This window comes from Emydura macquarii, unplaced genomic scaffold (genome assembly GCF_026122565.2).
Source record: "Emydura macquarii macquarii isolate MOO-44397 ecotype Brisbane River unplaced genomic scaffold, CSIRO-AGI_Emac_v2 contig_1253, whole genome shotgun sequence".
Classification (NCBI taxonomy): domain Eukaryota; kingdom Metazoa; phylum Chordata; order Testudines; family Chelidae; genus Emydura; species Emydura macquarii.
The window spans coordinates 34,168,465-34,194,787 of NW_027131390.1; the positions used below are offsets into that span (position 1 = coordinate 34,168,465).

At 50.0% G+C, this 26,323-nt stretch overlaps 1 protein-coding gene across 2 annotated transcripts; it reads left to right on the forward strand.

Moving 5' to 3' along the window:
• The first annotated feature begins 5,764 nt into the window (after window positions 1–5,764).
• Window positions 5,765–21,711, forward strand: PLP1 (proteolipid protein 1). Of its 2 annotated transcripts, none has more exons than XM_067548423.1 (7): window positions 5,765–5,925; window positions 12,470–12,656; window positions 14,168–14,324; window positions 16,505–16,673; window positions 17,407–17,480; window positions 18,677–18,742; window positions 19,474–21,711. In XM_067548423.1, exons 1-7 carry the CDS (start codon window positions 5,922–5,924, stop codon window positions 19,543–19,545), a joined length of 729 nt encoding a protein of 242 aa, XP_067404524.1. In that variant the 5' UTR covers window positions 5,765–5,921; the 3' UTR covers window positions 19,546–21,711. The 2 variants fall into 2 exon arrangements, with proteins under 2 accessions (XP_067404524.1, XP_067404523.1); XM_067548422.1 differs by having other exon boundaries at window positions 5,767–5,925; window positions 14,168–14,429.
• Window positions 21,712–26,323: the final 4,612 nt, after the last annotated feature.

A 26,323-nucleotide genomic window follows, 5' to 3' on the forward strand; every position in this document is an offset into this window, starting at 1 on the left:
TGGGAACGCGGTTCCCGTCGGCGCAGTGCAGTGAAGCCGGCGCGCAGAAGAGAAGCAGAGAAGTCGACGGGAGTTACGCAAGTTTTCTGCGTAGTTTGCATGACTCCCATCGACTGCCGCCGAATCGCTGGGGTAAGTGCAGACCAAGCCTGTGTTATTTTAAACCCCTCTGGGGCTCCACAAATTCCTCACTGCAGTGCTGAGCCGTGGGCATGTTCCGCACTGCCCGTGGACAGCACTGCTGAGAATCCCCGTGGATGGGCTGGCTCAGGGGGGCCATGGGAGCTCACCAAGAGCTCCTGTTATATGCAGGTGGGAGGAGGAGGAGTGAGGCTGCTTCTGGCTTAAGCCTCTGAAAACTGCAGAGATCCTCACTACTTCCCGCCCTCCACCCAGGAGAGATTACCCCCTCCTGGAGGGGCAGTTTCTGTTCTATTCCGGTTCTTGTTGCACTAATGCATTCGGCCACACTGCTGACATCTGTCCCATGTTTGTGTTCTCCTCCTCGCCCCGGGGGGGAGATGTGTGTGCAGGGCAGTGTGGTGTTTTGGACTTGTTGCTACACACACATCCACATGGTTGTGAACGTCCTCAGGACCTGGGGGAGTTCATTCAGGAGGGTCAGGACAACCCCCATTTTACAGCTGGAGAAACTGAGAACAGAGAGATGAACAGGACTTGGCCCAAGCTGCCCCCACACGACAGAACCCAGGAGTCCTGACTCCCAGTCAGCAGCTCACCACTGAACAGGTTGCGTCCCTCTAGCCAAAGGCTCTGATTACACAAAGCTATGCAGCCTGGTGTGCCCCTGTGTGTTGGGGAGGGGGAGAGAAATGAGGGTGAGGGAGGGGAACAGGATCCTTCCAAGAATGACTGGGTTCAGCCTTTGGAAATAATTGCTGCACTTTAGAAATCCTGGCGGATTTCAAGACTAATCCAAGGAGCATGTAAACCCTTTTTGGAGGATCCTCGAGGGACTTCTTCCTTGTTTGTTATATTTTATGGCTTTGGATTAATTGTGCCTAAAAAAGAATCCATTCTCTTCTGGCTGTGGTGACCTCCCAGTATGGAGGAGCTCTGCACAGCCTCTGCTAGAAAGGCAGGGAAGTGGTGGTGGTAGGGGGGACCCAGTCTATTAACCCCTTCATTGCTGCAGGGCTCTGCATGTGTCTTGGCAGCGATTTGACTGAATGGCCATTCGATGGCATGCAAGGATTTCCCTGGGACTGTAAATCTAACTGAAGTGGACAGGCATAGTAAGCACATCCCAGGAAATCTCCTGGAGGCCGGATGTGCCATGGATGCCTTACTGGCTGCCAATTTGAATTGAAATTATGTGTGTGACATCTCCCTGAATTGCTGCCAGTCAGGGATGAGGAAATAGCGCTTTCAGGTAGAGCTTTACCCTGACTTGCACCTGCTATGTGCCAAGTACTGAATTCCTGCCAGGCAGAGATGGGAAAGGAACACTCTGGTACTGCTGTACGTATCAATTCTAGGAGTATATGTAGAACCACAGTCAGCTGGCTGCCCCCTGAAATCCGAAAGCAGTGGCTCCAAGTACCCTAATGGGAATTTGAACTCTCCCCAGCGCTGACACCTGAGTACAGTACAATGAGGGGAGTTCACTACACTCTGAGTGGTGCATCCTTCAATGAGACATAAAAGCACCCTCCTTAGCTCGTCTCTGGGTGCAGCCCATTACAGATCCCACCCGACTCTTGGCAAAGAGCAGGGGATATCCCTAACATCCAGGCCAGCGCACTCTCACTCGGGGAATCAGATTGGAACAGCCAAGGCTGTGTGAGAGCTATTCTTGAGGATATAATGGCTGCTGTGTTTGCCCATGCAGTGGCTGCGCTACCAGTGTCTAGCTCATTGATTTGGAAAGTCTCTGGGCTACCTTTGAGATGAAGGGTGTGATAGGACACTCACTGTGGCTCTTGGGAAACGCTTGCTGCGATCCCTGCCCCGCTGTACAGATGCCCAATTGTAAGCCCTTCTCAGAGAACTCCTCCTTCCCTAGGATGCCACAGATTTTTGGCAAGGGAAAGTTAAACCATTTGCTTCCCAGAGAACTGTTTACATGGCCAGAGCAAAAGCAGCTACGGTGGGTCAGGTCAAGGATGTACCTGGTAACCTGGATGCTTTTCTAAACTAGCCAGCACCAATCTGGTTAGCAAAAGCAGGCCAGCAGTTGGGGAAGAAGAGCTTCCCCTGGGCGTCAGCCAAACTGGAACCCTGAGAACTCAAAAGCTGGACAAACATTTTCCAAGTTCCGGAGAGGGCTGAGGTTCAGGGTCTGTGAAAGGCGCAGATCAGATGTTTTCCAGCCTCCCCTGGCCATTATTACTCTAGGAGGGAAATGGAAAGTTCAGGTTCTTCTCCCGGGGAGAAAGAAATGATCTCAGCTCCCACACTGACCCTTGGGTTGCATGGGGAAATGGTTGCAAGCGTCTTGCCATTGAGAAGCTGGGGTTTGGTGTCTCAGGTCTGACCAATGCCTTGTATAATAGTACTAACACCTCCCTATCTCTACTGGAAATACCTCGGCTGATGCATCCCAGGACCACATTAGCTTTTCTCACGGCCACATCATGTTGGCGGCTCATAGTTCTGTGATCAACCAGTACGCCCAGGTCCTTCTTCTCCTCTGTCACTTCCAACTGATGCGTCCCCAGCTTATAGCAGAAATTCTTGGTATTAGTCCTTAAATGCATGACCTTGCACTTCCCACTATTAAATTTCACCCTATTTCTATTACTCCAGTTTACAAGGTCATCCAGATCTTCCTGCATGATATCCCGATCCTTCTCTGTGTTGACAATACCCCCCAACTTTGTGTCATCCGCAAACTTTATTAGCACATTCCCACTTTTTGTGCCAAGGTCAGTGATAAAAAGGTTAAATAAGATGGGTCCCAAGACCGATCCCTGAGGAACTCCACTAGTAACCTCCCTCCAGCCTGACAGTTCACCTTGCAGTAGGGCCCGTTGTCATCTCCCATTTAACCTGTCATGCCAGTGGGGCTCTCTGGAAGACAGAGAAGGCAGCACTGGGTAAGGATGGGGCCCCCTGGGCTAATGGAGAAGGGCTGGGATCCCTGGGCTGGGAGCTGGGCCAGGGCAGTTTAACCTTCTTTGGGTTTACTCCTCCAAACCCAGTGCATGTTTCCTGCTGCCTAGGGCTGAGGCCCAGGGAGGGGCAGTCAGTACTCATCCCTAGTCTCTGGCCCCCTTGGGGAGTTGGGCTCAGACAGCCTGGATCCAAGTTCTTAGCATTTTATCCTTTTCACACCCTGCCTTCAGTGGTGCCTCAGTCGCCTCCCCAGTGCCAGATCACCCCCTCCCGCTTCCTCCCACACTCACGCTGCTTCCACCACATTACTGGCATTCCCAAGGCCCCCGGCCCCTTGGAACAGGGCAGCATTTTTTTTCTCAGGTCCTCTGTGTGCCGCTCCAGCCCCACTGAGACGCACTGTGGAGGCAGGGCCAGGTGCCTGTCCTAGGTGTGGAGGGAGGAGGGGTGCTACAGCCATGTGAAGGCACTCATGTGCTAGCTCACTGCCCCATGGGCCATGTCCTGAACCTCAGCAATGGACAGAACTAGAGGCTTTTCCGCCTCAAGCCAGCCTGGCACAAAGAGCAAACTATTTATCAGCATCATACAGTCTCGCATTGTTCTCAGCCATGCCAGAGCACGCAGGGTGGCAGGCTGGCAGGGCCGTGCTGCCCTCTGCAGGCCACCCTAAGGATTCTCAGGGCTCCAGATCTGCTGGGAACCTGGGGTCTTGGAGGCTTGCTTAGAGCAGGTGACTTGGAAGGAAAAGGCACCAGGAGAGAAGGGGATCGAGGGGATGTGACGGTGAGGGTTTGCAATGTGCTTGTGTCTCGTTTACTGTAGGAGGCATCCCAGGATCTGCCAAGACATCTGGGTTTTGGGGGGAGATGGACACAGCTGTAACTGGGATCCACGGGAGCTGTTCCAGGCTGCTGGGGGACGATCCCTGGGTGAGGACTAGGTGCTGCACTAGTGCAGTTGCAAGGGATTGTGCGTTTCACCTGGCCCCAAGGGCGACTCACCCTACGAGACAGCCAGCACTGCTGCTGCCCGCTCTCAGGCTGGCTGCCACGGAGGTGGCAGGGGGCAGCCTCTGGCTACAGCAGGGAGTCCCATAGGTGGGGGCTTCCAGGCAAATTCCCTGACCATGCCCCCTTCCTTGCCAACTCTGCCCACATTTGAAGTCACCTCGGCCCCTTCCAGATTCAGCTGCTTTTCCCAGGTGGGCCGTGTGCTGGCAGGCTCCATGCCCACGCAGCCTGTTGCCTAGGCTTGGAACACCGAGAGCCCTGGCTAAGCACTCAGAGCTGTTATCACAGACTTTCTGCAGCTGAGAGCTGGATGGGCACAGACGTACCCAGGTGCTTGCTAACCAGGGTAAGTTCTCTACAGGGGCAGCAGGTAAGATCTTGCCTGTGGTGTTTAGCCCCAGGCTGGGAATGCTTTACTTGTTTGCTTTCTAAAGAGACCTCCCATTGACACAACAGCCTGGAGCTGCTCTGGTCTCTCTTGTCATTACATCTGCAGGAGCAAGCTGGGGAGGAGGAAGCAGGAGTGGAAGGCTTCACACAAGCTACTGGCTTGGGTGTGAGTGTTTTTCTCCCTGGCTGAAGTGAGTGCTGGGGAAAGAAGCTGGCTTGGCTGCCCAGGAACAATATGGACAGCAGCAGGATGTGCTTTCCCATGCTGACCCCCTGATCTCTTGGACCCAGAAGGACCAGCTCCAGGGCTGAGAAGGGAGTTAGACCCGTGTGACCCATGCATTCTTTGACCTCTCTGATGAGGTCAATAAGGGGGTCAATTACCAATGAGCATGGTGGAGAAGGATGCCAGCTAGATGCCAGCCAAACCTTGACTCCACCGTGTTACAGCAGTTATTTTCCGATGCTCCCCTGACAAGATGTGGCCACATCAGATCCTCTGGTAGCACATTTCATTCTCTGTTATCCCGGTGCAGGAAAGTTGTCACTCTAAAACTGGAACCTAGAGATGGAAAGGAAAATGGAATCTGGCCCCCTTCCTACTCGTCCACCCTAAAACCAAGGGTTTGGGAAAAATGCTAACTGCCTCTGGTTGGGATTTTGACCCTACCCTGGTTTGATCCCAAACCCAATCCACAAGGATTTGCAATACCCAAACCCCACATGGTGGTGTCTCCCTTTAACATAAACTCAAGTTAAACATAGATCTTGTCTGGGAGAAGGGACATCTGTCCCAAGATCCGGTTCTGATGGGAAGTTTTAGGGCTGGTTATAAACTCTTCACCAGTGGGGATGTGTGATGGCAAGGACAGCTCTGTCACGGTAATTATGTTCCTATATGTAGTGATTTCACAGGTGAACACTGGATATATGTGCCCTGGGTAAGACCCAATGTCAATACAAATCAAATAAAACTTTCTAATCCCTTCAGATTCTATGACCATCTCTTGGATTTTGTTCAAAAGTTTCCAAAAAAGCACTGAATTTGCCGCAGAACTGCTCAATCTTCCCACACGAAGCTGCTGGAACGCCTGCTTTCGGATAACAAATGAATCTGTAGCAAAGAGAAGTTGACAACCAAAGACAGTAGGGTCTGATGGAACTACCCCCAAGATGAGGGAGTAGCTCTGATGAGGGGGGTGAGAGGGGAGGGAGAATGGGAGAAGGAGGAGGAGAAAAGGGTGGCCTGTCTCTTTAAGGGGGCTGGCTGTCAATCAGAAAGTCCTTTTCTTTGCTGGAGAAGAGGCCAGAGATATTCAGAGAGAAAAAGTAAAGCTCAGGGGAAGGCGAAGAGAAAGCAGCGAGGATTGTTCCATCCTTGTTCCAAAGAGAGACACAAAAGGAACCGAGGTGACGGGGATTTAACTGAGTCCAGAGGCAATGGGTGAGTATGAGAGAGAACTTTTCAAACTTTCAAGCTAATACGAAAAGGATTTCTTTAAAATCAAAGTTTCAAGGGCGGGGTGGGAAACTAACTCTGGTGTTATGTTTGCGCTAACCTTTCCTTCCCAACAGGCCGGTGGGACTCTAAGGGCCTTTGATCAGCTTGTTCCAAGTGCCTGGGGAGTTCCGGCTGGGAGGTACCAAACTGTAACTGACTAGCTTGCGTCCTCCTGCCTGCAGCATGGAGCCTTGATGTCCTTCAGTTTCCAAGTTAGCGAGTTTTGTTACTGAACTGTTGCAGGTGCAGATTGGTGACTGACACTGATAGATACCTCCTTGGAGGAACGAGAAAGGGGGTGTGGGTCTGAGGGAAGTCAGCCCATGGGTGGCATGTGCTTCCAGGCTAAATGTCCTAGCCTGGGAAAGAAATTCTGCTGGTGCTGTTATGGGACAATGATAGCTGCTCCATAGCAATGGTTGCAGCTGGGTTTCTGTTGAAAGTTGAATTATGCATCCTCCTCTAAAATCTATATACATTGGCTTGAAAAGCAGAGTGCCAGTCCTGGGACCAGAGGAGATTTGAAAGCTAATTTGAAGTCGTCTGATCCAGAGGTAATAACAATTACCTGCCCCACAGGACTGTTGTGTGAATTAGTTAAAATTCTGGAAAGTACTTTGAGGTCGTCAGAAAAACCATGCTATCTAATTAGGAAGTGCTATTGTTACAGGTTTATAAGGATCCCTGAGTGCTTTACACACACACAACAAGGCAGATGATCACTTTATACCCCATCTTAAATGCAGCCACTTCTGGGGAGAAACATGGCAGCCATTTTAACAGTGTACAGCAACTCTTAGGGCAGGAAGTGAAGATTACGGTATTTAATGGAAAACAGAGGGGGAGTTTAGGTAGGAATTCTTATTTTCACCATCAACTTTTCCAGCATGAATTTGATGGTTAAAAAAAGGCTGCTGATTTTGGCTGCAATATTGTTAATTTCCTATGTCTAACCGTTGAAGCTTTGCTTCAGGAAATCCAAAGCTCTCATCTGTGTCTGAGAACAGTGGCCATTTCCTTGGCAACCAGACAAGATGCTTTATTCTGGGTATAGCTGGCGACTGTTTGCTCAGACCTTGGGGGTCTAGACACTGCAGCAGGAATGGGGTGGAGCTGAGGAGTGGCAGAGGGTGGGATGGGACACAAAAGGCAGGTGCAGTCAGACCAAGGCCAGAGGCCTCAAACAGACCCATCAGCCAGGCTGGTGAGGAATGAAGGAGGCCGCTTGAGTGGCGCCAAGTGTGGTCAGAAAAGTGAGGCTGTAAAATGACACCTTCCCACTCCCCAGACTGGCTCCATGGGGGGCATTGAGTCTGTTCAGCTGAGTTTATTGATGCAAATCCTGTGAGCGCTGCTGTTAGCGGCTCTGCATCATCATCAGAATTGACTGTTAAATTTCAGGGATGGAGGCTTTATTCGTAGCAATGATGTAGGAGAAAGCAAGAAAACACCTGGAGCCATATTCATTCCTTGGAGGCACCCCAGGCATGAAGCTGCCCCCTGGTTTTCAGCCTCCAGGTGCAGAACTGAGTGCCAGAAACAACAGCCTGGGGCTTGCAAGTGGAGCTGGTGGCTGTGGAATGGGCGGGGGGAGCCATGGGAAATTGCTAATCAGAACGGCACTCTAGTAATGCTCATTTTCTGCCCTTTCCGACCTGCAGCCAGGCGAGTGTTTGACAAACAAAGTGACGATGGATCCGCGATCTTGCAGAACCCACTCACACGTCCAGGGAGTTGCTCACATGAGTAAGGGTGGGGGGTTCTGGGGCGTCCCTGTTCTGAGCAGTCCAAGGTGCTCCCCACTGTCTGCTTGTGTTTCACCCCGGGAGCTGCCTCCCCGTATAAGTGCTCCATGCCCATGGCAGTGTTAGGACTTAGAACAAGCTGAGGTTCATTCCCCTACCCCCAAGCTTTGCTGATACAGCTCCCCCCTGCTCCAGAGTGGGTCTGATCCTGCTCCGACTGAAATCAGGAGGGAGCATCCAGGGACTTCCATGGGAGCAAAGGCAGGCTCTCTTGGCGCGCTGCTGACATCTCGGAAGCCACATCTGCCCCAGGGATGCACAGGTCGACTGGCAGCCCACAGCCCGGGCCCTTCTTGTAGCATTGTTACAGAGACCCTGGGCCGTTTCCATGGCACCTCGTTGTCAGCCTGGGATTTCCAGCCAACAGTGCTGAGTAGTTACAGCCTGGCACCAAAAGCCAGCGCTGCAGCAGCAGAGTCCCCTCGTGAGTGTCCGGCCAGGACAGCACTCTTTCACGTTCACACTGCCCTTCCCAGAGTGCACGAGGCCCCGTGTCTGCCTCTGGGGAGGAGGGCTGGGGTCCCTGATCTGCTTGGAGTGACAGAGACAGACGGGGTCCTGGGGACGCTGTCAGGGGGACCAGTAGCTTGACTCTGGAGAACTGGCAGAAACCTCTGCCTGGGGGTAATCTGGGGTGGGGAGGGGGATCTGCCACCTAGGCATTGGCAGGTCTCTGATAAAAGAACCTGTTTTTTGCCTCTTCCCTATTTTGCTCCAGAGATCTGTGCCAAGGGGAGATGGGGCTGCATTTCACGCAACAGCCCCGGCCCATGACAAGGGCTCCTACATGCCACCTCATTAGTAATGATCATAAGGTATCTTAACCCACGGCAGACTGGCAGGCTGGTTCTGCTTGGAGGAGACCACCTGGGATGGTTTTGTGCCTTTTTAACATTAGACAGGATAGGGCCCAGGACCCAGGCTGCCTTGGCTGACCCTGGGCAGCCCCTGGGGTCTCTGCCCAGCTGGCGAAGGGCTGCCCACGGGACGCCACATTCCCCCTGATCACACCAGCGCTCCATTGGCGTCTGTTGGCGTGGCTGCTTGGGGCCGCACAGAAGAAGCTTTGTCCCGACTGGGGTTCTATGGACCGCTGAGGCCCTTGTTTGTCTCTGGCACCTCCTGGCAATATGCAGTTACCTCACCGCTCTGCACCCCCTCCTCCCCCGCCCCTGTACCAGTCAGGGCTGGGCTAACACCCAGCAGCCTGTCAATGGGAGCACTGTGTGGTGGGAGTTCTCAGGGCGGGCAGAGGCCGGGGGTGTTGCACTGCTGAGGATGGGAGGGTCTGTGACTTGGAGAGCCAGGACTCCTACTTCAATGGCTCATCCTGTTGTTTTGCCCCTATTGTTCTGCCCCATTTGTCAGCTGGGCCGAGGTACAAGGCTGGGAATTGTGCTGCTACAAGGGGCTCTTTCTCTCACCCCCCCTTCACAAGAAGCCTTCCCCTCCTCCCTTCCGTAGTGCCCCAGAATGCAGAAAGCTACACCAGGCCCTGGTTCAGTAAAGCGTCCCTATTCGGGAAGGACACTTAAGCAAGTGCTTTAACCTTAAGTGCTTGCTCCAGTGTGGGTCTAAACATCAAGATGATGGGGCTTCCCACAACCTAATGCCCTAGAGAAGCCCATCTGGATTTTTCCAGTCTGTATTGTCCTGAATTCCTTCCATTTTTGGTCCAGATTTACCCAAGCATTTAAGATGGGATTGTCAGAGGCTAGGTAACCAAATCCCATGCCAGATCAATAGGAATTGGGAGCCTAACTAACTCCCTTTTCCCCTTTGAAGAGCCTAACCATCACTACCATTTTATGTCAGGAGATATGTATTGAGGGCTTACCGTTGAGGAGCTCAGCAGAGACTCCTGGGCAGCAATGGAGGGTCTGGAAGTGTCCTGTGCTTAATGATAGCTATTTCTGGCTACTGTTAGCTAGCTATTATCTAGCTAGATTAGACAGTGGTCTGTTTTTCTCGTTGGCGTGAGTGCCCTCCCAATTTGGGTCGGCTAAGGTGAATCTATTGCTACGGCTTGCACTCTCACGCACACAGGGTGACCTTCTGCTCTCACAGCAGTTCCACAGCAGTGGGACTCCCTTGGCTACGCCTGGTTTACATCGATGAAAGCCGAATCAAGCCCACGGTCAGTGGTCCAGCTCAGATTGGCGCCCGGTCCTTTGCGGTAGCCAATGGAGAGGATGCTTAAATAGGAACTAAGGCTGGGGTGTGGGAGAACATTCCTGGAGCCTGACATTGATGGGCAGCTCACACTGTCTGATGGAATCCACTTCCATCGCATGCACTGATCTAGACCTGCTGCAGAATCACCTGTCTGCCTTGAGTCACACATGCTGAGCAGGCCTGCCTGATCCCTGCCTGCCACTCCCATGGGGCGTATGCTGCCAGCCAGGCTGGTAACTGAATAGTCCTTCCATTGTTCCCTGTTTGTTTCCCTACGCTCCCCCGAGCATGGAGAATACTGATGAGCATATACAAGCTGGCAGGGGTAGAACAAAGCCCCATTGTCCTCAGTGCCATGAAGGGATCAGTACAGGCTGTAACCTTGCACTTGAGGGGAGGGAAGAACATCGCTGACTGTGACCCTGTGGCTTTCTTATGGGCTCATTCTTCAGGGGAAGAGAAGAACACTGTGGGGGCTGAATAGGGTGGGAAGTGGGTGTTGGAAAATTCCCCACTGTACATTCATGGAAGGCAGGAGGCAGAGAGCACATCAATTTCGTGTGTGTTCAGAACAAGAGCAGTCCAGCCACCATGACTCCCCGCTGCAGCAGGGGCAGGCGGGAGATGTGCAAACTGTCAGCAATCAACGAATGCTCCAGCCATGTTCACAAGGAAGGGCTCTCCCAGAAAGAAGAGACAGCAGAGAATATGGGAAGGAGGCTGCTGCTCTGGGGAACAGTGTGATTTTTCCAGGAAGCAGATCATTTCATCTTTGGTTTGAGTTTGTCTTGGGTTTACTGGTTGGTTTTAACTATTAGAGAGAGGCCTCAATGGGAACTCCAGAATCAAACACCACCCCCACTGCAGGGGTTCAGAATCCAACCTGGATCCAGCTTCAGAACTGAATTTATAGGTGGCCCTTATCAGAGCTGGCGCTAGGTATAAGCACACTAAGCAATTGCTTAGAGCTTTGAGTACCTCAAAGGGACCCCGTTTGCTTATTATGTGTTGTATGGGGCCCCAATGAGCTAGCACTGCCTCTGGCTCTAATCTGCGTGATGGGTCTAAACAAAACCTCAGCCTGCACACATCTGAATCACTGTTGAGAATTCAGACCCAGACCTCTATGTCATACCTGAGCAAGTTCCTGCAGATTTAGGGCCTGATTTTCAGAAGAGATTTGTACCTGCAGCTCCAGCTGAAGCCAATGGGAGCTGCAGGTGCGGATCACTTCTAAAAACCAGGCCATGAGTCTAGCCCTCAAGCCACTGCTATATGCACTACAGCAGAGCAACTGTTCTCTGGAACTAAGCCCATAACATCAGCACCGAGGTGCAGGTAAATCTAAAGAAGTTTAGCTCTGGAAGCATGATTGTCCATATAAGTTAGCAGCTTCTGTTTTATTCAGACTTCCTGCCATGGGATGGTGCAGGCTTGGGGACTTGCTGATGTCCCGAAGAATACTAAGTGCCACGGTCTTCCTCATAATACTCAGACTGGGTGACTCAAGGACAGGGTGTCCAATCCTCCAAGGCATTTAGGCACCTGACTCCCATTGATTTAGGAGGCAGAGCGGTGTCTGAGGATTTGAGCCAGGATATTGGTTGTATCAAAAGGATTCTTTCTCTCTTTGCCTCTGGACTGGTGGGCGTGTAATGCACAGGCCTTGTGTCTGTGCAGGTGATGAGCGCTCTGCATGCTAGTTAGGATTTCTTTGCTTGTCCATCAGCGGGTGTTAGTGCTGGCAATGGGAGTGTTCCCTACAGCTGAAATCCACCCCAGTGCAAAGATCCAGCACAAGGCTTATGCATACTTACATCCCACCTGTGCCATATTTCAAAGCTTACTGAGGTGGTGCATAAATCTGATGCAGGCCCTCTGCACGAGGGCCAATATCACCTGCCATCTTTAATGCCAAGGTAAAAACCATACAGTAAAAAATGTTCTCATCTGCGATGGTCACAACAGCTCTGATTATTCACCCGTGAGGCTCTGCTACTAGCTCATTTGTCTCTCCCCTGTGACACGGCCTGTTTACATTTTGCATTTCACTCAGCTTGGGCCCCAAATGGAGACTGGCAGGTTTCACATGTATTGCTAGTCAATTTCACTTCCTGGTTCCTGTGCCCTAGTGCAATGTTTTCTGTCAGATGGAGAGGAACTGGAGGCTTCCTGAGGTCCACAGAGGACATCATAGCCAGTCTAATGAACCTGGGCGGGGCTCAGTTACCATGGTGGTGAGCTCCAGCACAAAAACTTATGAGAGTTGATCTTATCTTCTTGTATCTAATGTTCTTACAGAGCCCCCCGTGTTGGAGTATCAACGCAGCTGAGTTTGGCTCTGCAGCCCTGCAGACGAATGTTTGCATTTTTTCTGAACCTTGTGAAAACCATTTTATTCCTAGTGGGTTGCTTAAGCCTCTCGCTCCCCACCCTGGATTAGTTTTTATTAAACAACTTTTCATGGGGCACTCTGTCATCAAGCTGATTTCTCTCTTCTTCCTTAGGTTGGTTAGAATGCTGTGCAAGATGTCTGATAGGGGCACCCTTCGCTTCGCTGGTTGCCACTGGGTTGTGTTTCTTTGGGGTAGCACTGTTTTGTGGCTGTGGGCATGAAGCACTCACTGGCACTGAGCGGCTAATTGAGACCTACTTCTCCAAAAACTACCAGGATTATGAGTATCTCATCGACGTGTAAGTATTCGTCTTCTCACGCGCTAAACACTAACGCCCCTTCCCAAGCACCACTCCCCTGGCTTAGGAGGGCCACACAGGACTCCTGTCAGAACGCAGCATCGCTCCGTGGTCACTCAGAGGGGCTAGCGTGGAGCTATGTGAGATACTGCCTCTCCCCTGGCTACTAAGCTAACTCAGTCCCTGCCATCCCAGCGAGAATGAGAGCGGGGTCAGGATCTGAAGCTGGTTTTCCCAGTGCAGAGCACTGACCACTAGGCTACAGGGCTGGCTGATGAGTCCACGTTCTGGGAAGCAGATTCAAAAGGAACTAGTGTTTTTTAAAGTGGCCTTATTTTCAGAGAGATGGTGCTCAGCGCCGTCTGAAAATCAGAACCCCGTAAGGTTTCTTACACTGGGCACCCAAAAATCGGGCCACCCAAAATCACTAGTCACTTTGGAAAATTTAGCCCAGAGACTCTGGGCAATTACTTGCCGTCACTTGCTGGCCACATTCACACCCAACTCTGAACCAGCCCAGGCCTGTCACAGGTTAGCTGGCTATCTTGGTATCTGCATACTGCTGGGTTGGGAAACAGGCTCTGTGATGCATTTCTATGGGGTTATTGATCTGCTTGCTTCTTACACAGGTGGTCAGATGATTCCTTCATCCCAATGGGAAGAACTGGCCCACTTTACATGCTATGGGGCATGCAGTTAGTTCAGCCCTGTCCACCAGCCCCCTTGGGCTGTTGTTACAAACCCCAGTGATCATGGACCTGTCTGTCCTTGCCGGAATTGCTTTGACTCAGTGAAGTTCCACCAGTACTGAATTGGCCCATGAGCTCTTTCAGGCCAGCCCATGGCAGGGGCTTGGTGAGGTTGCTGAGTGTTCACCCTGCCTTGAGGGGAACCTTCTTCATCCTGTTTTGTTCACACCTGTTTTCTATCTGACCCTTGCTAGGTACGGTGGATATAGTGTTGGATCCTCTGCTCTCGGTAGGTATGGAGAACGCAGGCTAGCCATACTTGCCAGGCAGAGCAGGTCTCGCTGCCCTCGATTTACCGCACTCTCTGCCTGGCTTTATACACAGGCATGGGACCAGGTATCTCCTTTCCTCCTTCCCCGTTGTGCCACCCATAAGCCATTTAGACAGACGCTTTTCCCTACATCTTGCCTGCTCCATTGGTCATTTCCTTTGGGATCTTCCTCATCCTCCCTAGCCCATCCCCTCCTTTCTCCCATCAGAGGTAGCTTCCCTGATTGCTTTAGCCTGATCCTGGAATGGAAGGGGAATAGTGGAGAACAGAGCTTGCTTCTCAGGCTCTAGGTAAGTCGTGGCAAGCTGTTCATTTAGGCCATTCTTTGCTCTCTTTCCTGGGAGGGGAACTAGGTGCTGGTGGCTCCCAGGAGAGAGTCTCTTGTCCCTCCTGGGGGGCTTGCAGGGGGAGAGCTGTGATGAAAGTTAAGAGGTTATCTTTCTCTCTCCCTCCCTGTCTTTGTCTCCGTCTCTTCCCTGTGTCCTCTCCAGAATCCACGCATTCCAGTATGTCATCTATGGAACAGCTTCTTTCTTCTTCCTCTATGGAGCCCTCCTTCTGGCCGAGGGCTTCTACACCACTGGTGCCGTCAGGCAGATCTTTGGCGACTACAAGACCACCATCTGCGGCAAGGGCCTCAGCGCTACGGTAACAGGGGGCCAGAAGGGGAGGGGTCCCAGAGGCCACCATCAAGCTCACTGTTTGGAGCGGGTGTGTCAGTGTTTAGGCAAATGGCTAGGACATCCTGACAAGGTGATCTTAACCAGGGTTTGGCACTAATTCACGGGGCTGGAACCGTTGTGCAGGGTGACGTGACTGACGGGCATGAGACTGCAGTCCTGTTCCATCCTGCTGACGGGCTCCGGTGGGAGTCACGAGCCGGGTGGAACAGCTGCACTGATTCGATGGCGTCTAAAAGGAAAGCGCACTCCGCTGGCTCAGCAGCCCTGCCACCGGGCATGCCCCACGGCCAGAGGCACTCCTCACCACCCGGGAGCCTTAAACAACAGCTACATCCTCTGCCACCTTTGCTGACCTCTTATTTGTTAACCCTTTCCCCACCCTTTCCCCTCCTCTAGTCAATTGTTTCTGTTTGCCGGAGGTTGTGCTTTAATTTTAATGTTTAAACAAAAAGCATTTTGTTTGAAGTCAGTTGATTTCACTGGCATTTGCAGAGGGCCCGTCTCCCCACAAGATTCAACACCGGTGATTAGTTATTGGTATTATTTGTATTGCCGTAGTCCCTGCAGGTTCAGATCAGGGCCCATTGTGCTGGGTGCTGCACAGAACCCAAAGACGCTCCCTCTCCCCAAACATCTGTATTCTGCATTGTCTTTGTGCAGTCATCTGGTGGGTGGAGGGGCAGGGTGGTTAGATATTATTTAATGACCAATAAGGAATGGGTCTGTTATTATTTAAACAGGCAATTCTGGGCCTGCTGTTGGCAGTCCTCTGCTCAAAGGCAACAGTGACTCTGGCAATCTGTCTCCATTGATGGCCTCCACTGCAGCTACTGACTACAATTCGTGACCTGTGATCGTCCGAGTCACAACTTTTAGCTTGAGTCACCTTACAAGGGTCTGATTTTGAGAAAGGGCAGAGCTCCCATTCTCTGAAAACCAGGCCCCTCTGAAGTGTCTCAAGCTGGGTGCCCAAAATCAGTAGCCCCACTTCAAAACCGTGGCCCCTGTGCGGTGATAGGATGATTATGGAAGTGACAGCGCTGCAGTGATACATCAGGTGCCTGGAGGTGGGGTGATCAAGCAGCACTAACGCAGTTAGAGGGAGAGTTTTAGAGCTTGACCTTCAAACAGATTGTTTCTTGTTTAAACATCCCCATTAAGTCAACACTAGAGCAGGTGCCAGCAGGTCTGTATGAGCCCGATCCTACAAGGGACTTCGGAAAGTGGGCATTGAGGTTATGATTAACACCTCTCAGGATCAGGCCATCTGGCAGTGTGTCTTCGTCCTGTGTTGTTAGACACAATAATGCTTTTTAGGCCCCCAATGTCAATTTTAATCCAAAATGTTCATTTCACCCGCAATTCCCAGCTTACAGAAATGGTGAAGGGTGCTCCTGGCCTTGGTGAACTGAGCAGAATGAATGCGGTTTTCTTTTAAGATAATTTATTTTGCACCTCGGGGCCAGATTTCCAATATTGGGTGGATACAACTGCGCTCGTTGGTTTGCACACGCCCTGCTGGCGCACAGAGTGCAGTCTGCACTGGCCCAGAAGGCTGCACAAGGCCGATGCACCACTGAAGGCCCAGTTATGTCTATCAGTGAATATCATACAGCGATCCCCAACGTGGGTGTGCACAGATCAAGGCTTTGCTTTTGTTGGTGGTGAGTGAAATACTGCCCTGGCCAGGTGTGTGCAGAGACACCTGCTCCACATGCATAGACTAGGTATTAGCACACATGAATTAGCCAGGTGCAAGCCCGTATGCACAGTTGCGTGTGCCTGACTTTGAAAATTTGGCCCCACTTAAATAGTGTTTTCAATTGTGAGCGTGTGTGTTTGTATACTGGTGTGTATCTGTGTGCATATCAATACTGGTGCATGTGTACAGACACACACACACACACATGCACAAACACACCTGGTGTCAGTTCTCTAGCCTTCCTACAGGCAGACAACTGCCCTGTCGTGTTTGCTGGAGGTGCTCTCTGTTGACGTTTCCTTCCGATTAGTGGAGATCTTTGCATTGCCTCTCATGTCAAGCACATGCTGTTTGCAGATCTCCAGTCTCATGCTCTCACGTCTGAAGGCTCTGGTAGAATGTTAACCCTTTTCCTGTCATCTTGCTTGTCTTGACCATTTCAGTTTGTGGGCGTGACCTATGCCCTGACCATTGTCTGGCTCCTAGTGTTTGCCTGCTCTGCTGTGCCCGTCTACATTTACTTCAATACCTGGACAACGTGCCAATCCATTGCCTTCCCCAGCAAAACCTCTGCCAGTATAGGCACCCTGTGTGCTGATGCCAGGATGTATGGTGAGCCTTCTATTACATCTCTCTCTCTCTCTCTCTCTAATAAGCACCATTTTTCCCAAAGACATAGGAATGGACCCGGGTCCCTTTGAAGTCAGTGGCAAGACTCCCATTGGCTCCAGCAGCCCTGGGATTTGGCCTGTAGCAATTCTCTTTGCATTTTAGACATTCCTAAAGAAAAGCTGATGATGTGACAGGGATTTATGAGCAGAGGTGTAGGGGAGCAGCAGGGTCTTGGGAAGGGTGATAAACAGAATTTTGGATGGCTAGAAATGATAAAGCAGAACTTGGTTGGAGGCATTTGCTGCTAGATGTATTGAGGGGCTGTTTACACTGCAACCATGGGTGTGATTGCAGCTTGTGTAGACATATCCACACCAGCTTTAACTCAGCTAACTCAATGCTGATAGCCGTCAAGGCACCGCAGCGTGGGCTAGCCATCTGAGTAATTACCCAGGGTGGCTTGTACAGCCCAGGCTGACGCACGTGCTGCCGCAGCTTCTCTGCTCCAGCATCCAAGATAGCTGGATTAAAGCTGCCTTCCTGCGCTGTGTTTGCAGTGTATTCGTACCATGAGCATAGAACGGCTCTTTCCACTCCCCTGTGTAAGTAACTGACCTGCCTTCCCCACTAAGCATAACCTCTACATGCATTGATAGGGCAGATTGAGCCAGGCTTCCCGTGGCCTGTGGAGTTCCATTTGGCTCATCCTGGCTGATGTTTGTGTCTCACGTAGGTGTCCTCCCATGGAATGCATTCCCAGGGAAGGTGTGCGGGTCAAACCTTCTGTCCATCTGCAAGACCCCTGAGGTGAGTGCACCACTAGGCCATGTCGAGCATCCCTTCTGAGCAGGCACCAGGATAAGGAGAGACAAAGACTTTGGACACCTCCAGCCAAGTTGGAGATGTCGGTGCCAGGAGTCAAACCCTGTTGCTGTGGGTTCGCATTATGAATGGATATGAATCGAGGGTTTGGTGAGAATCTAGGTTGGTCCCTCTGTGTTTGGAGAGCACATGGCATGTTTTGGGTGCCATCACAATCCAAATGAGAAGTAAAAATAATGTAATTTAAATCACATGATGTCACCTCATTGTAGAGCCAGGGGCTCCCATCTGAACGCGATCACAGAATCAGAGAGCCTTGTTTTCCCCTCACTCACACCAGCGTAATTCTTTTGAAGGCTGGCAGAAGTGAGATCAGCATCGGGCCCCAGGAGACTAGCAGAGTGACATAACCTGGTTTCACATCCATACAGCAGCATAGATGCTGCTGGTTGACAGTCTCTCTTGGAGTAAGCAAAGATATCAATTCTCCCAGGTCAGAGCTAGGTTGTTTTAGATGAGCGGAGTAGGGAAGTCTAAAACAATGAATGCAAATTGCACAGACACTGACTTATTGAAGAGACAGCATCGAAGAACCCAAGATTAAACTAGCTAGGAAGTGGCCATGTTGTATAGGACTGAGGTCTATTGTTGGAAACACCAACAGCGAGCACATCTGTCCTCCAGCACTGCAGTATCTGAGCATCGGAGAGGTAGGGAAGTCCCATTATCCCCATTTTACAGATTACAATCGAGGCAAAGAGACCAAGTGCTTTACCCAAGGTTACACAGGCAGTCTGTAGCAGAACAGGGACTTGAGCCCAGGTCTCCTAAATCCTAGGCTAGTGCCCTAACCCCTGGAAAACCCTCCCTCACTGCTGGAGATAGAACACCCTTCTTTCCCATGGGCTAAGAGGTCCCCACAGGATGCAGGTGGAAGTCCACAGGTAAAGCAATGTATAGAAGGGCCAAGGCTGGATGAATATTAATGTGCCTAAAGCAGATCTTCATGCCCATCACTGTCAAGTGCTGCTGGGACTGCAGATGCCATCTCATTGGCTCCAGAGATCCAGTCTAACTTTGGGCAAAAAGGCCAGTTTGCAGACACCTTGTGGAAACCACCTTTGTCTCTGCTGTCTGGGACACATCTGTAAACAGCGGCTCATTGTTTTGTTTCCTTGCAGTTCCAAATGACCTTCCACCTGTTTATTGCTGCATTTGTTGGCGCTGCAGCCACACTGGTTTCACTGGTGAGTCAATGCTCCACCTAAAACTTCTCTTCTCATCCTAAGAGCCGCTGTTAGGAGGAGTGATCATTAAAGCAAGGCAGCTGGTAGGCAAGAAATTCACTTAACACAGAGTGCTTGGTTATTTCTCCCCCTTGCTCGTTAGAGCATAGCCATGATTTTTAGAACCGGAAGGTAGCAGGAGAAGTTGCCACTGGAAGGTGGAGGGAGGGGATCATAAGGAGAGGGAATAGTTTCACAGAATCATAGATGATAGGATAGGTTGAGATCATCTGGCCCATGTAGTCCAACCCTCTGCAACAAGCACTCTGCTGGATTGAATGTCGCTGTTCCCTGAATGCCTCATGTAACTTACATTTCAGCAGACACATTCCAGGCTATTGTTTTTGCACAAGTACCGCTGATGAATGGGCTGCTGAAACTGTTAGGGAAATTGACTTTTCCTTGAAAACTGAATATTCTTTAGTAAACTAAATAAAAGCCCGGAGAACGGTGACTGACCGGTAATAAGTAGGCTACCTCAGGTCTCCTGGAGGGGCTGGCCAATCAGTTTTAAAGAGGATGGGGCTTATGGACAGAGTAGGCCAGATCCTCAGCTGGTGTAAATCAACATAGCTTCACTGATGTTTGTGGATTTACACCACCTGGGGTTCTGGCCCAGCCCTGCTTTGCTGCGCACAGAAGGTTGGGTTTAATCTTCTCATCTCTCACTTGCTCTTTTTCTCCCCCCACAGCTCACTTACATGATTGCCGCTACTTACAACTTTGCCGTCCTCAAACTCATGGGCCGAGGCACAAAGTTCTAGTCTGCCAGAGGGAGCCGAGATATACAAAACGCCCTTTTCTCTCTAACCACGAGGCTTTAACAATGCAGCCACACAACACCAGGTCTCCAATTTAACTCCAGCTTCACCGCTGACTCCCCCTCTTTTTCCTCTACTCGATCCATCACGATGAGCATAACAAGGATGGGGAGCTTCCCAATGATGGATCCCTCCTCATGCACTTATCTCTCTGTGTGCGTCTGTAGCTATTTCCCTCCACAGCACGTCTTGCTGGGAATAGGGAAAGGGCAACGGAGAGGATTTCCTGCCAGGCCAAAACCAGGAAAAGAAAATGAAGGATTTTCTCCAACTTCCCGACATTTCCTAGAAATAGGAAAGAGCCTTTCTGCTTCTGGGCGGCAGGAATCAATGTTGATTGCTCGACTATGAGTGAGAAAGCTGCTGCATGCAACAGAGAGAGGAGGAAGTGGCCTGGCCTTGATTCCATCGCTAGAGACTCTCCTTCTTATAAAAGACACAGAACTCGCTTCCATCTTCATACTGCAGATGGAGGATAAGAGGACTTTTCCATGGTAAAGAAAGAATTCACCCTAATCTGCCTGCTGCAGCTAGGGTAAAAGGGGTTTAGAGCAAGGATCTTCCCATGTGGGGAGAGAGCACAGACCCCCAAGACTGATAGACTCCCACTTCCTTAACCCAGCCAACCCTACTGACAGCATAAAGGAGCTTGGTGTCTCTGTAGACAAAGGGGACTCTTGATCTTACACCTCAACAGAAATAGGATTAGAATTGTCTCAGCATTGCACGGGAGCCAAACTGTGTCTCCTACTGCAGGTCCTAAGCAGGAGGAGAGAGATGGATACCAGCTTGGACTAGAGGGACTTCTCTAACCAGTGGCCTGAGAGTGTAAACTCAGATGGGTCCCTTTTGTAGACACAGGATAACTCTTTGGACAGTATGTCTTTGCGCGTCTTTCCTCTTGTAACCAGCTGTGCACATTGAACTCTGTCATACCTTCACAATGGTGCTCTTCTCTTCGGGTGACATTTGCTTCTGTAATGTTCTGTAAATCAAAGATCTTGATTTGTTTCTGATTCATGACAAATTTAACCTTTTTCGCACTCCTCCCCCTCTTTTTTTATTGGTTTTCTGTGAGCCAGGATATATATTTTGAAACTGACCAAAACCTGAAAGACTCAGTGTCTCATGTTGACCATGGCCAGTCATTCAGAAGGCAATTAAATAAATGACAGGGGGGGGCAGGATTGGGATTAGTACATTCTGCACGATTGGATTTGCACAGTCATTAAATATAGCCACTTCTGTGTAAATCAAAATCCTCTAGCTTCCATTTAGGTCTTTCTCAGTGGGAGAGTTATGAGCCAACGTTTGCCTATGCAGCCAAACTTGAACTGAGATTTCGATGTTTCCCTTTTCGCTGACGAGGACAGGATGGGAAACAGCATTGTATTATTTTGACATGCTTTTAAGAGAGGGCAAGGGTCTGACTAGGAAGGTACACCCCTTTGTAGACTGACCAGCAGAAACCATTCCCAGAAGCTCTCAGCAGTCACATGACCACAACAGCCCAAAGGTAGGGAAGAGTCCATGTCTGCTGAAAAGTCCTGGTTCCAGCCTCCCCCCTTTTGCTTTTTGTTAACTATAGGTATAGCAACTGGGCTTGGCGTTTATTTATTGTTGAAACTACTTTCAGTGGCAGACTGTAGCTCCTTCATTGCAGGGAGTCTGACACTGGTTTCAGCGGGGACATGAGTCAGTGAGCAGTCCTGCGGAGCAGGGAGCACGGTGCATCTTTGCAACCATCTATGCTGTAATAGATGGGTTAGGATATCAGTGCACATGGGTTTGGGGAGGGGGGTGGGATGAGATGGGGTAGGGCGGAACGGGGTGGGACGAAACCAGTCAAGATCGGGAAAACAAAGTCTTGTATTTTGTATTGATTTAATAACATAACAAATAACGAACCCCTCTCCCCCCATACCCACCCCTGGGAACCCAAATACACACACAAAAAAGAAAGTTAATCAACTGAAAGTGTTTCCTTCATTTCTGACCTAGAATTTCAACTTTTTAACAAATAAAAAGGCGCAAGTTTTTAGAGACTTATCTTACAAGGTGTATTTTATAAAATTAAAGACCATAAATTAAAATTAAGACTGTTCTGAACACTCCTGTCGGTCTGTCTGTCTGGGCTGGCCTCCAGCCTGGAAAAAACAAGGTAATCGCTTCCTGGTGCGTGTGCTTTGATTAAAAACACTGTGGTGTCTCATGGGATGGAAGCAGAAGCATTGGCCCTGCTGCATGGAGCTCTGGCCGCATCCCCATAGAAACCTAGACCCCAAGCCTCAATGGGATTTAGGCACCTAATGCCCATTGAGTTCACCTAGGTCCCGTTGAGGAACCTTACCATAGCACCTGGCATCAGAGTCATGACTGAAATGATGCAAATGAAAACAAATCAGCAAGATTGGCCTTAAAAAGATGCAGGGGGGCCAGGACTGAGGAACACTGGCAGAGCTGGTTTGGGAGTGGGGGGGGCTCTAAACTGAATGAAACATGTTTAAATTTAGTATCAGCAGGGTCCCAACTAAACTGAGTTCTCAGCCAGCTGGTCCAGCCCTTGTAGATCACGTCAAAACATATTAGAAGTGAATGAACTATTTGCAGCGAACAATGTAGGCATCAGCTTTAGTCCTTTATTTTCCTGCTCACAAGCCATCCAGGAACGACACGTGATTTCCATGGACTTGCTTGACAGACATTTTGTACAAACCTGTCTCAAGTGTCCGGGCTTGATAGTGAGTGCAGCCCCACCCGCCCCCTGGACTGCTGAAGGAATCGCTGGGTGAAGAGCGACAGCCTGTGTGAGAGGAGGTCAGCCTGAATTATCATCATGGGCACTTCTGGCCTTAAACCTCTATGATGCTCATGCTGCGGCTGGCTCACTAGTATTCTACTGAGTATTTGATGGCAGCACTGGCTGGCCACTAGGTCACAAGGTGACTTTCTGCCCCCTGGCTGGATGACTGTTACCCTTCGAATCAGGTTTCCAGAGCAGCTATTCAAAATTACCAATTCACTGTAAATGCCCCATTTCTGGAACCTCTCCTGCCAGGAAACACACTCACTAGAACTTCTGCAGAAGAGGCATGACGTCACTTATGAACTCAGAGGAATGGTTGCAGAGTGTTCATCCACCTCTAGGGACAATGACATTCTGGGAGTTGCATTTTAGCTGTGAAGAATTGACCCCATTCACACAGCCGAGCCAAACTGATTTCAACACTAGAGTCACTGGAACAGGGGTTGAACTGAATTTGAGTCCAGTCCTTTAACTTGATTAGAAGCCTATGATAAAGGAGGCGGCACCCACAGATCAAGCTTTCAGCCCTTTTCTGCCCCTCTGTAAAAGCAGCAGGGTGCAGAGCTTAAGAGTCTGGGCAGGAAGTGGGTCAGAGCACACAGGGTGTAAAAAGATAACACCTAAGGATTCTACTGGGATTAGGTTGGGTTTACATCCCAAATTGAGATGAAAATCCCTTGGCTAGGACAGGTGGGCCGAGAGAGCAAGAGAAATAGATAGGGAGGGAAAGCTGACACCTCATGGAAATGAACTAATTATCAGAACTGGGGGACACATGAACTAGTCATCTCCTAACTGACTCAGGACTTGATGCAACTCCACTTGTCACCAATGTCTTCTGGTCTAGCAAGCCTGCAGACCAAAGGTGTGATTTCAGCTGGAGCTGTCGTACCGCACTAGCTTTAGTCTAGCTAGCTTGGGTCCCAGACCAGAGCAGCTGCTTCAGCACGGGCTGTGTAAACCCACCCAAAACCCAGTCTAGACATAACCGTAGGGAGTACAACATCAGGACTGTTTAGGCACAGTGGTTCTTGGACCACATCGAATGGTGCTTTTCATCCTAGTACAGAGGCTTTATAAAAGGCCATCCTCACCACCTAAGCTTTTAACTCAGGGCTAAATGATGTGAAGGGCAGGGGTAGATTTCACCCTAAGTGTTTTGTGTTTCCTCCATCCTAAGCTTGTGTTCGGCCTTGGCCTTTGAGAATCCTGGCTTGCAGAACCCTGTGCACTACCACAGTGCATGAATTGAGCCCATTGTTCTCTACTCTCTTTCCCTGCGCTGAAAGAGCTCTGTGTGCGCTCAGATCGGACCGTGACCAGGAACGAGCCACATAAACAAGCACGTCTCTCATTGCTGAAGTGGATTGCTTTGTCCTTTCACTGGGTCAGGGCCGGGTGCAGCAGAGCAAGTGCAGTGTGTGGAAGCCTAGGGTTCATCCAGCATGCAGTGACTTCGCTGCTTCACACAGCGAGAAGGTGAGCCCTGGGGAGCACATCTGGGATGAGATGAGGGGGGAGCAACATCAGGGAGGCCTGGACCAAATGGCGCAAACTCCAAAAGGCCCTCCTGCCTGGGAGAAAATGGCTATTCCAGGTCAATAACAAGTCCATGTGGCACAGCCTCAATGCCTTTGTTTAAAGTCAGATGACGATTTTCAGCAATAACGGCTTCATTTTGAAGTGGCCAAATCATGCTGCATTTTCTCTCTCACATACACACAGCTCATGCTGCAGCCCAGATCCTATCAGAGTCTGTCGAGGTCAATGAACGCTGCGGGTGCTGAGCAGGGCGTGAGAGCATGTTATGAAGTGATACCCTAAGCCCAGGCAGTTGAATGTCAGTTCTATCACAGTTGTGAATTGCACAAGCTCCAAGAAGGGATTACCCTGGTGACTGATGGCATAGCACCACCAAGCCATGATGCTTCTCTGAATCTCTCTCTGTGAAGGTGGTGGGTATATTTTGTCCGTCATAGCCATCCTGGTGGAAGAGACACCATGCTACTAGCTGTTCAGCAACAGTCTCCTCTCCCCAGTGAGCCTGAGGTTCCAATAACAGTTTCTTAGCTAGTGAGGTTTATTCAGGTATGACGGGGTGTTCACCCAACACCACCCCTGAAGGGGTTAAGGCGGCTCAGAACAGCTGTGGCTAGAAGGAACAATTAAATTACTTTAGTGAATTCCCCATGGCCTTGGAATGAACACACAATCCCCCAAGCATTTTTTTTTTGATGGATTGTGGCGTTTTTGACAAAACAGAAATTTCAGCCAACAAAACATTTTTGTCAACCCCTCCCAGTCCCCAAATCTGATTTTTTTTTCAGTTTTCTGTTGCTGAAAATACAATAATAATAAAAAATTGATTGGAGGTTTTTTGATGAAAAGCTGTACTGAAAGTGAAAAAAATAATTGACTTTTAGTTGAAATTTTTGACGGGGAAAAAATATTTCCTGGCCAATTCTACACTGGACAGCACAGTTAAACACTGGGCCAAAAGAAATCTAATGAGGTTCAACAAAGAAAAGTGCAGAGTCCTCCACTTAGGAAGGAAGAATCCCATACACAGCTATAGACTGGGGACCGACGAGCTAGGCAGCAGTTCTGCAGAAAAGGACCTGGGGGTAACAGTGGATAAAAAGCTGGATATGAGTCAGCAGTGTGCCCTAGTTGTCAAGAAGGCTAATAGCATATTGGGCTGCATTAGGAGGGGCATTGCCAGCAGGACGCGGGAAGTGATTATTCCCCTCTATTTGGCATTGGTGAGGCCGCATTTAGAGTATTGTGTCCAGTTTTGGGCCCCCCACTACAAAAAGGATGTAGACAAGTTGGAGAGAGTACAGCGGAGGGCAACAAAAATGATTAGGGGGCTGGAGCACAGGACTTATGAGGAGAGGCTAAGGGAACTGGGCTTGTTTAGTTTGCAAAAGAGAAGAATGAGGGGGGATTTGATAGCAGCCTTTAACTACCTGAAAGGGGGTTCCAGGGAGGATGGGGCTAGGCTGTTCTCGGTGGTGGCAGATGACAGAACAAGGAGCAATGGTCTAAAGTTGCAGTTGGGGAGGTCTAGGTTGGACATTAGGAGGGTGGTGAAGCACTGGAATGGGTTACCTAGGGAGGTGGTGGAATCTCCATCTTTAGAGATTTTTAAGCTGGCTTGACAAAGCCCTGGCTGGGATGATATAGCTGAGGTTAGTCCTGCTTTGAGCAGGGGGTTGGACTAGATACCTCCTGAAGTCCCTTCCAACTCTAATATTCTATGAAATTGCATGCCTTGGCCTTCACCTGCGTTCTGTACTGACTGCTGCAAAGTGCATGACAAACTAATGGTAGGGACCTTGAATACTTTTTTGTGCCAACCCTCTACATCCATCTCTGACTCACCTAGATTAACCCTGTTCCTCTCCTCCCCAAAACACACAGAAAGAGCAACACCCATGCTACTTGGGAAACTCTTCAAGAAAAATAAAGGGTGGTAGGCTGATTTCCAGGCCGAGTTGCACTGATGGAAATCTGGAGTAGCGTCTCTGATTGCAACGCGTCTCTGCATTTACATTTGGCTATGTGGCTGTAGCACAGCTAAGACATAAAGTTTTCATTAACATAAGGCTCTGTCTCGAGGCAATAAATACTCATCAGATGTCTTCCAGCTCTTGGGCAAGGGGCAAAACCTCAGCAGCATTTACAGCACAATCAATTATCAATTACGCTACTGGTTGTCCTGAGAGAGAGGAGGAGGAGCTGTGTGTATGGAACTATTATAAAAATATAGAGCAATGCAAAATAAATAAGGAGCAATGCACCTTTTGGGCTCTCTGCTTCTGCCCCTGGCTGGCAGAGGGATACCGGGACAGAGATGCCTGTCTCAGCTCCTCCTGATGTTTATTCTATTGCTTCTGATAGAGATAACTGGGG

Bases quoted from the DNA above. Each gene is read 5' to 3' on its own strand.
- PLP1 (XM_067548422.1), top strand. The intron at 12,657-14,167 runs GTAAGTATTCGT...TGTCCTCTCCAG, and splicing joins TATGAGTATCTCATCGACGT to AATCCACGCATTCCAGTATG. The intron at 14,430-16,504 runs GTGATCTTAACC...TGACCATTTCAG, and splicing joins GGCTAGGACATCCTGACAAG to TTTGTGGGCGTGACCTATGC.